This window comes from Chionomys nivalis, chromosome 7, assembly GCF_950005125.1.
Source record: "Chionomys nivalis chromosome 7, mChiNiv1.1, whole genome shotgun sequence".
Lineage (NCBI taxonomy): Eukaryota > Metazoa > Chordata > Mammalia > Rodentia > Cricetidae > Chionomys > Chionomys nivalis.
Window position 1 is genome coordinate 60,758,038 of NC_080092.1, and position 13,082 is coordinate 60,771,119.

At 42.3% G+C, this 13,082-nt stretch overlaps 1 protein-coding gene across 2 annotated transcripts in view; it reads right to left on the reverse strand.

The window, feature by feature from the left end:
• Positions 1–219: 219 nt before the first annotated feature.
• Utp6 (UTP6 small subunit processome component) overlaps positions 220–13,082 on the reverse strand; it is a 31,507-nt gene continuing 18,644 nt past the window's right edge. For both annotated transcript variants that reach the window (XM_057776511.1, XM_057776509.1), the window contains 6 exons: positions 12,777–12,956; positions 11,394–11,474; positions 11,145–11,254; positions 9,910–9,976; positions 4,939–5,011; positions 220–3,257 (listed from right to left, as the gene is read on the reverse strand). In XM_057776511.1, coding sequence (XP_057632494.1) covers positions 3,103–3,257; positions 4,939–5,011; positions 9,910–9,976; positions 11,145–11,254; positions 11,394–11,474; positions 12,777–12,956 — 666 coding nt within the window. In that variant the 3' untranslated portion in view covers positions 220–3,102. The remainder of the gene's footprint in view (positions 3,258–4,938; positions 5,012–9,909; positions 9,977–11,144; positions 11,255–11,393; positions 11,475–12,776; positions 12,957–13,082) is intronic.

Sequence of the window (13,082 nt, forward strand, 5' to 3'; positions counted from 1 at the left end):
CACCCCACCCCACCTCTGGTACTCTAGCTTTGCTCACCAAGAAACTTTCTCAGTCTTTTGAACATTAGTGAGTCTTTTCAACTTTATTTACCCCAAAGGATGTGTTAAATAACACAAGGCATTACGGGAAGAAAACAGGGTAAAGCAGACATATAATATTCAATGTTAGTTTCCCCTCTGTGTAGACGTTCCTACAAAGAAGGGTATGTGGCCAATCAATGTGTGTTCTGTTGTGCTTCTCCACAACTAAATCTGACTGCTGCCACTGTACTCCCTATCAGAATCTCTTGCAAAAGGGAAAACAAAAGGTCTATTATCTGTACTGTCCAACATGGGTAACCATGTGGCGTCTATTTAAGCACTTAAGATATAACTAGAGCGGCCCCTCATAGCAGCATAGACCTTCAATCATGTGGGGAGACAGAGGCAGTTGGATTTCTGTGAGTTTGAGGCCAGCCTGGTCCCACTGAGTCCCAGGCCAGTCAGAATTACAGTGAGACCCCATATCCAAAAAGGAAGAAAAAAGAAAAAAGAAAAAAGAAAAAAAAAGATAAGAAAAAGGTAACCAGTGTGAATAGATAGCTAGATGCATATTCATAATGTGCATAATCAGACGAGGTGCCCCACCCTTGTGCCCTTGCCCCTAAAATAGACTACCACCAACCTCTTTGTTCCCTATCCTACAGGCACCATGTACCTCTTCCTAAAATAAGAATATCACTTAGAAAGCTGCGCTTCCCAGGTCCAATTTCCAGCACCTCACCTCTGACGCCTTCTTCTGGCCTCCAAAGACATCAAGCATGCAAATGATATACAGACATAAAGGTAGGCAAAACACCATACATATAAAATAAAAATTTTTAAACGCAAATGACAGGAGCCGGAGAGATGGCTCAGCGGTTAAGAATACTGACTAGTCTTCCAGAGCACCCGGGTTCAATTCCCAGCACTCACATGACAGCTAACAACTCTCTGTAACTCCAAGATCTGATACCCTCATACAGACATACAAGCAGGCAAACCACCAACGTACATAAAATAAACAAATTTTGAAAAAAAAAAAAAAAACAAATGACAAGCAAACCTCAGTACAAAGGCTCAAAATAAAAACTACTATGTACTCTAACCCACATAAGAATTCAATATATACTTTGTATATGATTGTATAATGAACCAAACAGAGAACAATCTGACTTGTTTCCTAGTGCTACAGAAGTTGTCAACTACTTTAGAGACCTGAGTTGTCCTTGGCAAGTAGAGAGAATATAAAGTCTTTAATGCTGAGGGTGTAGATAACAGCGTTTACCTCTCACGTGTGAGGCCCTGGGCTGATCTCAGTACTGGGGGTGGGGAGGGCATCACATAAAAATTCTTCTGGGCATCAAAAACACCAAACAAAAGGAAGAGGAAACAAACTTATTTGTAAGAAATGAAAGACAAGGGGGCTGGAGAGATGGCTCAGAGGTTAAGAGCACTGGCTGCTCTTCCAGAGGTCCTGAGTTCAATTCCCAGCAACCACATGGTGGCTCACAACCATCTGTAATGAGATCTGGCGCCCTCTTCTGGCGTGCGGGCATACATGGAGGCAGAATGTTGTATACATAATAAATAAATAAATCTTTAACAAAAAAAAAAAGAAATGAAAGACAAACAAAAGACTAACACTCTCAATTTCTTTTTAAAACATAAATTAGTAAGAAGTAGTTTAAGCAATAATGCATCATTTTCATGTACTAAGTGGAGAATTATAAATGATAAAAATGAAATATGTAATACCAGTGAAGACAAGGGTATTGCCTCCTTCATATGCGGCAGGAAAGAGGAAACTGGTAAAACATCAGTATTCTATCTTTTACCTAGATCCAGCAACTTCGCTGTCAAATAAGTACCCTAAGGAAGCACCCAGGGATGCGACCAAAGATTGACAAGAACCATCACCAACAGCATTTATAATGAAAACAAATATTAAATGGCAAGGTCTAGACATGGGATTAATAAAGTAAGACAATGGAATGCTATGAATTCATTAAATGTTTTTTAAGTTCATTTAATAGCATGAGAAATAATGTAATATTTATTAAGGCTTAATATTAAGTATCTTGTTCTGAATACTTTCCCAGTGATATCAAAACACTAAATTAAAGCCAGATCTAGTGATTCAGGCCTGTAATCTCAGCTACTTGAGAGGCAGAGGCAGGAGGATTGAAAGTTCAAGGCCAGTAAGAACTTAGACCAGCTCAAAACAGAAAATTAAAAAAGAAGGCTGAGGAGCTGTCTCAATGGGAAAGCACTTGCCTCAGATGCATAAAGATTTAGGTTCTATCCCCAGGATCAAAATAAGTGAAAGGATTTATTTCAAGCAATTTCCTTCCCTGCTCCCCAAATGCCATCCTTTGTTCCAAGCCACCCCACCATCCCTCCATCTCCCCCACGGGGGCACTGGGGCAATTCTCCACTCCCCAGCCTGCCCTTTTGTTTTGGGGCCTCCTCCTGGCCTGTCAATCCTTGGGGTAAATCATTTTCTGCATTACTTTAATCTTCTTAAAGGACAACTCCCCCACACCCAGCACCACCTCCTCTGTTCCTCACCCACGTCTCCCTTCTTTCCTGCAGGTGAAGGAAGGCCCATATTTCTTGAATGTACAAATATGTACAATGTATACATACAAATCCAATCTTGATACAGGAAATCAAGTCACTTAGATTCAACCTCATTGGATTACAGATGGCTTTCTTCTCTGCACTGCCCTAGTCCCTCCTGTCTCCCGGGTATGCAGGCTCTCACAATAAGGAGAGAGCACACAAAGCTATACTTTCTTGTGCATTTGAACTGGCTCCATCATACCTAGTCTGGATTAGAGCAGTGTGTGCTTGTCCTGGAACAAGAAATGAAACTCAAGCATATGATCTCCATGTATTTTAGATTTAACAGGCAGTGGCAGTTCTCTTTTCTGGAACCAAAGAGTAATGCCAAATTAAAGTATGTTACAAAATCAACCAGCTACCCTGTCTGCCATGTCTCAACAATTCATACACTGACTCATATTACAAACCACCCCAGGGGCTTGCAATACAATTTCACCGAGTTGGTAGTACTCTTCGCTAGTGGCCGGCCTGATGCATGGCATGTTTAGCTACAAACAACTCCGCTGACTGTCCCTGTAACATTTTCATGGCTCGCCAATAGATCTGTCCACAGTTCTCAGGTCTACCGAAGGGGTGGTTCAATTCTTCTTTGATGTAATCCATCCAAAGATCTTTAAAGAAAACAAAAAAATTAATGTAAACCTAATTAGAAAGCTGGGAAGGCTTTATTAGGCAAATTCAATTATTTAATACTAAGCCAATTACAAAGTTCTAAAAAACTTCCACACATAAAATTAAGTGAACTTAAGTGAAATTTTAAAATATATTGTGAATAAAACGAGGTGCCATGTAATACTGATACAAATAAGCACTGTGTAATGTTTAAATAAAGTTACGACTATCATTTTCTGAAACATTCATCATTTCTTCACAGCAAAACTTTCAAACCCCTTTCTACTTTTTTGTTGTTTGTTTTGTTTTGGTTTGGTTTGGTTTTAGTTTTTGGTTTTTGAAGACAGGGTTTCTCTGTGCAGTCCTAGCCATCGGGAACTCACTCTGCAGACCAGATTGGCCTCAAACTCACAGAGATCTGCCTACCTCTGTCTCCCAAGAGCTGGCATACTTCTCGGAGCTCTCTGTGGACCTGCCTCTGCCTTTCAAGTGCTGGGATTAAAGGGGATCACAACCACCACCCAGCACTGCTAGGTTTCCTTTCTACTCTTTAAAAGAGATGGTACACACTGTTGTTATCTAGTCAGCCCCGACTGTGCCACAGCAGACTAGCCTTAATGTAACTGACCAAACACCGACTGACCCATCTTTATAAATACTGTTTTAGCTAGTCTGATTTAGTTTTGATTTTTTTAAAATATTTATTTATTATGTATACAATATTCTGTCTACATGTATGGGCACCAGACCTCATTACAGATGGTTGTAAGCCACCATGTAGTTGCTGGGAATTGAACTCAGGACCTTTGGAAGAGCAGGCAATGCTCTTAACCACTGAGCCATCTCTCCAGCCCCTAGTTTTGATTTTTTAAGACAGGGTCTCATTCTATAGTACAAGCTAGCCTAGAACTCACTACATAGCCTAGACTGGTCTCAAACTCCTGGGAATACCCCTGCCTCCACCTCTGCAGCAATAAGATTATACTCATGAACCACTACATCCCAACAGACATAATTTTATTTTCAAGTTATTTATTTTATATTGTGTGTGTGTGTACACACCTGCATGTCATGGCACACACAAAGTCAGAAGACAACTTGTGGAAATCAGTCCTTTTGTTCTACCATGTGGGCTCAAGAGATCAAATTCACATCTTTATGCTTGAAAACAAGTACTTTTAGCCACTGAGCCACCTCACCAGCCCACATAAATTTTTCTTTTTATAGGACCCAAACCAAGGTAGATCTTTAATCCCAGTACTCAAGAAGTAGAGGCAGGCAGATCTTTTGTGAGTTTAAGACCATTCTGGTCTACAAAGTGATTTCCAGGACAGCCAAGGCTACACAGAGAAACCCTGTCTAGAAAAATAAAAAAAGAGAGACCCAAAAAAAGCAAATCTTTGCCTTATCCAGAGTCCTTAAGAGAACTAGTGGACACGAGGGCTTGCAAACTTAAAAGATAAGGAAGATCCTATGCTGCAGAGTAGACAGGAGTACTGCCAGAGTCTGAGGCTAGTCTAGGTTATGTACTGAGTTCTAAGGAAGCCTAGACAACGCAGTGAGACCCTGTCTCAAAAACCACAAGAGATGGACAGTGCAAACCAGAAACACTATTCTACCCAGGTAACAGCTCAGAGAGTGCAGGAGCAGCGCTCACACCCGTAACTGAAGTTTACTTACCAGAATCAGTAGAGCCGAACTCTCTCAGTGCCCTCTCATAATATTCCCGCAGGTTTGCCATCTTGCAGGGGTCCTGTAACAACAACCAGATCTGCCTTCATCCATTTAATCATAAACTCACTTTGCCTCTATTTTAAGCAACTATTATCTGTTAGGTGTTTGAAGGAGAAGTATCAAACCAGCCTAGTTCTCAACTTATCCAAAAAAGTATGAAAAAACCAGGATGCTGGGATGGCTCAGCAGCCAAGGACACCTGCCACCAAACCTGACAGCCTTAGCTCAATCCCCAGCACCTACATGGCAGAAGCTGAGACTCAACTCCCAAAAGTTGACCTCTGACTGTCACACTCACACTGCAGCACACAAAAAATAAATAAGATCAAGAAAAGAAAAAACACATTTACCAGAATGAACTGAATGTCGACCAGGAAAGCACTTAGCTGGCTGACACAGGGAAAGTCTAATTACGTTGTCAGGGTGGAACTGTGAGGTGTCACAGGAGTAACACTTGAAACCCCTGAGGGGCTGAGTGGAATTTAAGTGAACAAAGAAACAGACAGTTCTGTAGCCTATGCTAGGATTTCTTCCTTTTGAGAATTTGTGCTCTAAGTTACGACCACCTTAAAACCTTTTTTTTCTGGTGGGGGGGGGGACAAGATTTCATCATGCATAATGCAGCTCAGGTTGGCAGAGTTCACAGTGTTTGGTCAGCCACTGACACCCCTATATCCAAAGAGTCTGGAATGTTTGCGTGGAACTTTCTATCCAAGGCCCCTCCCCTGGTTGTTGCCACAGTCCACTCCACATCCAAGAAAGCCCGCCAAATGGTGACCCCTCCCCAGAGAGGCTTGAGACCACTCCCACAGGGTATTTAAAAACTGTCCCCCAGAGAACAAACACGTGGTCTTCTGGTCTTCCTTTCCCTTCTCTGTATTTTCCTGGTCTTTCCTCTCTTAGGACTGGAAGGCCACCCGGGAGCGCTGGTACCCATTAAACCTGAGCTTTTTCTAATTTGGTTTGATTTGGTCTGGTTTGGATTACTGTGTCAGCAGAGGTTTGTTGGGCAGCAAAAACCTTTCACAGAGCAATCCTCCTAGGTGCTGGGATTAAAGGCATGAGTCGCCATACCTAGCTCTAAAACTCCTATCACAATAACACATAAATAAGAGTACATGATCATCAAGCTCCTTAAGGCCTACTTCTTCCCTTGGAAAGCACCTCAGCACTGTTACAGGTCACAAAGTGTGGCCTATGTCAGAACACAGTCCAGGAACGGAGTCAGTTGAGGAGAAAGAATTCTTGTTAGACTATTACAAGAAAACAAGACAGAATCTTGTGACCTCAGTTTCTTCAAAAACACAGAATCATTCTTAGAATGTGTTTTCAGGCTCCTTCCAGGTGCAGCAGATAGGAATAACTTTACTTCAGATTACCCGTTATTGCTTGCTGTTGTTATTCAATTATCCTTTATATGCCCTCTATGGAAAGCATATTTTTGCCAGTGGCTTGTCCTTGTGATTATACATAGTCTGAACTCATGAGAACTTTACACATGTAACCTGTCTTAACGCTGAGTATAAATTGTCTAAGGCTCCAAATAAAGTTGGCTGTTGCATGAGACTTTAGTCCACCTCATTTATTGGCTCCATTCTCCTAGGCCCTCCCACCTCTTGAGTGATGACAGGCTATGACCTAACAGAATAGTGGGCACTGCTTTTGTAGCTCTGGTTGTCATTGAACTCTGTGTAACTAAGGATGACATCTGGAACTCCTGGTCCTCCTGCCTCCACCTCCTAAGTGTTGAGACAACAGGTGCTCATCACCACACCCAGCCTATGTGGAGCTGGAAATCAAAGCCAGGGCTCTGCGAGCTAGGAAAGAAAGCACCCTACCACGGCACCTCGAGCTCCACTTTGTGAAGGCGCAAGTCATAAACAATCCCACACCAGTTTGGAATTATGATTAATAGGGTGGTATTTATTTAAAGGGGAATAAACTTACAGATCACCGTCCCAGACAACAGCCCTCTGCGCACGCAATTAGGAAGAAGTCTAGGAAGTCTAGTGGCTGGAACTGGAGCAGGAAGTAAAAAGAGAGAGGGGAGGGAAGTAGCCGCTTTTTTAAAAGGGAAAGATACCACGCCCCAATGGGCTGGTATCTCGGCGGCTATTGGCTGGAGGTGCGGAAGGACCTCCCGCAACACCTCCCCCTTTTATTTAAGTAAGAGAGTTCTAAACCTACTATGAAATTATATCTCTCTCTCTTTTTCTGACCACATGAGTCTTTAATTTACCAAGCAATATCAGTAGGATGAAAGCCGTGGCTTTGACAGCTGGATCCAGCCATTCCTTAGCTTTCCAGCCCCATGGAGGAGATACCAGCTGTAGCCATGTTTATCACCACAACTCTGTGGCGTTTCAAGGTCTTTGCCAACAAGCAAACTGCAGCATTACGTCCACAGACAACAATCAAGTCCTCTCTCTGTAGTCAGCCCTCCTGCCTCAAACAGTCAGAGTTTGCCCTGGCAGGATGGACCAGAATGCCAGCATTTTAAAACAGCACAACTTTTTTTTTTTTTTTTTTGCTACGGCCGAAAACAAACAAGCATTCAGTCAGCTTTTATCAATACCATTTAAGTGTTTCGTGGCAGGACCTCTTAATGAGCTGCAGGGTTTTGCAGCTGAAGCTGAGTCAGGAAGCCTCTCTTAGATGAGAGCGCGTGCTTGCCTCTAGCAGGCAGAGCAGACCCGAGAAATTGTTGCTACCAAGAAAACATGCTTTACTCTATTCTTTCCCAAGCTTTCTCAGGCTTTCTGTAGATTCAGTGCCCAATGTCTGGGCGCCATCTGAAGGCGCAAGTCATAAACAATCCCACACCAGTTTGGAATTGTGATTAATAGGGTGGTATTTATTTAAAGGGGAATAAACTTACAGATCACCGTCCCAGACAACAGCGCACGCAATTAGGAAGAAGTCTAGTGGCTGGAACCGGAGCAGGAAGTAAAAAGAGAGAGGGGAGGGAAGTAGCCGCTTTTTTTAAAGGGAAAGATACCACGCCCCAATGGGCTGGTATCTCGGCGGCTATTGGCTGGAGGTGCGGAAGGACCTCCCGCAACAACTTTGAGTGCATTTTCACAGTAGATTAACATCATCTAAAGTCTTTTTGTTGTTATTATTTTGTGGTTTTGTGTGTGTGTGTGTGTGTTTTGATTGTTTTTGGTTTTTCAAAACAGGGTTTCTCTGTGTGCCCTACCTGTCCTGAAACCCACTCTGTAGCACTCTGTAGACCAGATGGCCTCAAACTCAGAGATCTGCCTGTCTGCCTCCTGGTTACCACCATCAGCTAAACTGAAGTCTTTTGTATGGGGCCAGAGAGATCTACTCAGCAGTTAAGAGCACTTGCTGCTCTTGCAAAAGACCTTAGCTCTTTCCTAGCCTAATACCTGGCGAAAGGTATTTTTATCGAAGCTGGTCCCCGGCAATTGCACTATACATATTCTTTCCTATCCAGTATCCCATTGAGCCTTACATGTCTCATACACATTTAGCAGGCATAGGGCCTTCTTATACAGATGAGGCTAAAACATACAATTAAGTGACTTGACCACAGCATAACTATGACATTAATTATCCAGAGATTGGTTATTAAATATTATGTTGAACTGTCTCATCATGTAAGACTATACTATACTTCAGCACAATAGTTACCTGACTTAAGCAACAATAGTCAAAACCATGAAAACAAGAGCTCTTGGGGCTGGGTAGTTGTGGACACACACCTTTTTTTTGTTGTTGTTTTTGTTTTTGTTTTTCAAGACAGGGTTTCTCTGTAGCTTTGGTGCCTGTCCTAGAATTAGCTCTTGTAGACCAGGCTGGCCTCGAACTCCCAGAGATTCACCTACCTCTGCCTCCCAAGTGCTGGGATTAAAGGCGTGCGCCACCACCGCCCGGCTTGGCACACACACCTTTAATCCCAGCACTCGGGAGGCAGAGGCAGGTGGATCTCCATAAGTTTGAGGCCAGCCTGGTCTTCAAGAGCTAGTTCCAGGACAGGCTTTAAAACTACAGGGAAACCTTGTCTCAAAACAAAAACAAAAACCAAAAACAAAAAAACAGCTCGACCTTACTAGTAATTTTTCAAATTTCAAATAAAAATAAATCCCTCCCATGTGAAATATAACAAAATCAAAGAAATTTTAAAAAAAGCTGAATACTTGGAGAAGCTATGAGGAAATAGGTATACTCATCTATTAGCCATCTCTATAAACAACTATAATTCTTTTGGAAGACTATGTATTAGCAAAGTAACTGTAATTCTTTTGGAAGACCTACATGTTAACATATATGGTGGCACATATCTGAGTTTTTAAGAATTTTTTTTTATGGATTTCTCTTTTTTTTTTTTTTTTTTTTTTTTTTTTTTTTTTTTTTTTTTTTGTCTGCATGGAAGCCAGAAGAGGGTGTTTGAGCCCTTGGAACTGAAGTTACAGACAGTTATTAGGAGTCCTGTTATAAAGCCCTGGCTGGCCTAGAACTCACTACATAGAGCAGGCTGACCTCAAACTCTCAGAGGTCCTGAGTGCTGGGACTAAAGACAAACACTACACTATCACCCTGAGTGTGTAACCGATTTTCACCCTCCTCATAAGTCATAGTTAAAACCACCGGGAACAGTAATTAAGCGCTCATCTACAGCCCAAGACAGGAGAACAGCGCACCTTGGAGGCAAGCAGCGGCTGCAGCTCACCCAACCTAGCAGGGAAGCTTCCTGGGCATCTGGGCTTCCTGCTCTCCAGACACACACCTTCTCATCTCGGCGTGATTACCATTCTTAGCAGTTCTATGGACAGAGGCTGAGCCAGGGGACCAGGAGCTCACACTCCACTCTAATTAAGGTTTAAACAAAAGATGCTGCCCTGAGTAATAACCACAGAGCCTCATTTCCAGGCAGGAAGTGCTCAGGATACTCACCTGCTCCTTTTCAAACTGTATCATTTTCCTGAAAAAATCAACTGAAAACGGGCGGCTCTCCTGCAGACTAAAAAGGAGTAGGTAAATGTTAGTTCCCACAATGACAGAAGGCCTTTTACAGTTTATAAGCATAAATACATAACAAGGCTTTGCTTCCACAACAGCTTTAACAAAAACTCAGCACCAATCTCAGGCACAACTGGACCTGACGAAGTCACTCCCATGCCTCAACTTCGAGCGACTGACCCCTTACCACCCTTAAACAGTTTCCCACACACATTTTCTGTGCTGTTGTTGTTCGTTTGTTTTGTTTTTATAACATGTTTCTCTATGTTGCCCTGTTTGGTCAGTCTCTATGCACTAACTAGGTTCAGATGATCTCCGAACTTAGTCTCCTGGGATTACAGGCATGTTCTACCGCATGAGGCCCCACACATCTGCTTAAAATAACTGCTGCTTGCCGGGCGGTGGTGGCGCACGCCTTTAATCCCAGCACTTGGGAGGCAGAGGCAGGCGGATCTTTGTGAGTTCGAGACCAGCCTGGTCTACAAGAGCTAGTTCCAGGACAGGCTCCAAAACCACAGAGAAACCCTGTCTCAAAAAACCAAAAAAAAAAAAAAAAAAAAAAATAACTGCTGCTATGGAAAAGCTTTACTGCAGAGGAAAGGAGACAATCTAACGCTTAGCAATGGTATTCAAAACTAGAATTATAGCCGGGCGATGGTGGCGCACGCTTTTAATCCCAGCACTCGGGAGGCAGAGGCAGGCGGATCTCTGTGAGTTCGAGACCCGCCTGGTCTACAGAGCAAGTTCCAGGACAGGCTCCAAAGCCACAGAGAAACCCTGTCTCAAAAAACCAAAAAAACAAAAAACAAAAAACAAACAAACAAAAAACTGGAATTATAGTGTGTATCAACCATATAAGACACAATCACTAAGATGATGTAATAGGCTAGAGATTCAGCTCCGTATTCAACCCCTAAGTGCAAGGCCCTGGCTCAATCCCTACTGCTTTAAAAAGAAATGATCTGCGACAGAGCTGTTTGCACTAGTGACACAGTTACAGTCAATGAGCTAAATGTCATTTCCTCTGCGTGTATGAATTGTTTTAACTATACAAAAACAGAAAAAGGAAGTAAGTTTTGAAAGTCTCTCTGATAGCACTTCAGACACTATTGTAATCCACATAGTCTGGGTGTGAAGGACTGAGTGTGGGCAAGAGCACTCGCAAGTACCTTTTAAACACTGTTCTGGCCTTTTTGTAGCCACCACTTCGATAAGCCCAATCCAGGTATTTCTCCTTCAGAGTTATTGAACTGGCACCTGTGACAGCTGAAATAGCTCTCTACATTTAAAAGAAAAGAAACAAAAACAAGCTCTGTAAAAGAACTTAGTGATATCAAAACATATTACTAAGACACACCACAAGGCACTAAGTAGAGGCTCGAGCTATGACCACAAGGAACAGAAGAGGGGGCTTGTACCTTAAAGATTGCGTCAGTGTCCTCCTGGCTTTTAGCACTTTCACTCCACTCGGCCCAAGAAATCCACAAGGGCAGACAAGCCTACTCACAAAAACAACAACAACAAAAATTGTTAGATTTGACTTTCCCAGCACTGTGCTCTGAACACTCATCACTGTAAGGACAGGATCACTGCAGCCTCCTAGCCAAATCATCCAGAGGAACATTTCGATAATTGAGTTCAATTCTGATGGGAATCCTGGCTATAGTCTTCAGGAGCAATCGCCTTTCAGTTAAACAAGCAAATAAAAAGCCACACACAGTCAGCCCCACAGCTACCCAGGTCATGAGAACTGATCTAGGCTGCCCTGCTTGACTGTCACTGTGTGGAGCCAGGTAGACAGCAGAAAGCAGTAATGTACTTTGTTCCCCAAAGTTAGTTTAGAACATTAACGTTTAGATTTTTGTGATTTCAAGTCGAGTTTATGAACAGATGTGGATGCAAGTGAAAATATTCTATTAGTATTTCTCATTTGTAAACCATTTAAGCAGAATAAGAAATCTTACATGATTTAGTAAACTTATAAATAAAGGATTAGAAATAGAAGTAACTTCTCTTTAATTCTCAAACTGTTTAATTTAATAACAATTTAATATTAAAACATTTAATAACAAGTATTAATAATAAATATTAAAATACTTAATAACAATTATTCTAGGATTTGCTCTCTTTAGACAAACTCATTTTACTAATGAGCTTTCATAAAATCTTAAAAGGTTTCTGAAAAGACGGTTGGAGGGCTGGAGAGATGGCTCAGAGGTTAAGAGCACTGGTTCTTCTTCCAGAGATCCCGAGTTCAATTCCCAACAACCACACGGTGGCTCACAACCATCTGTAATGAGATCTGGTGCCCTCTTCTGGCCTGCAGGCATCATGCAAACAGAACACTATTTTTTTTTTTTAAAAAGAGGGCTGGAGATACTCAGTTCATAGAGGGTTTTTTAGCCTGCACAAAGCCCTGGGTTCAATCCCCAGCACTACATAAAGCAGACATGGTGAAGTGTGCCTATAAATCCCAGCACACAGGAGGTGGAAGCAGAAAAATCAAAGTTCAAGGTTCTCCTTAGGCCAGTCTGGGCTACATGAGACCCTGTCTTTTAAAAATGAAAAATAAAACAAACAAACAAAAACCAGTTTTCCAAAAAGAGTTGGACTGGGAGTTGGTTCTGTGGTCAAGAACATTTGTTGCGAAGGACCTGGGTTCCAGTCCCAGCAGCAACATGGAGACTCAACACCTCCTTGGCACCAGACACACACATGGGACACAGACATACATGCAGGTAAAGCACGCATACATATTAATTAATTAATTAATTAATCAATTAATTACACAATTCACAGACCTGGGGTTTGAGGTGTGCAAAGGCTTCTTCAAAATGCATAGCTACATCGGGGCTCTTTGACCCAATGAGCACCTGTAGCTTCATCTGCCACATTGTTGCAGAGTCCTTGAACAAGTCAGTCCCAGCTTCTGCCACCTGCAAAGCTTCTTTAAAGAGGTCCTGGCGCAGCAACAAGTCAACCTGAGAAAGACAAAGCACATGTAAAGTGCCACTTGAAAGCAAATGACATATATAAAGGCGTATAAAGACTATTTATGACAATAATCTCAACAGCCTTCTCATTACACCTTTTCCCACAGCTGATAA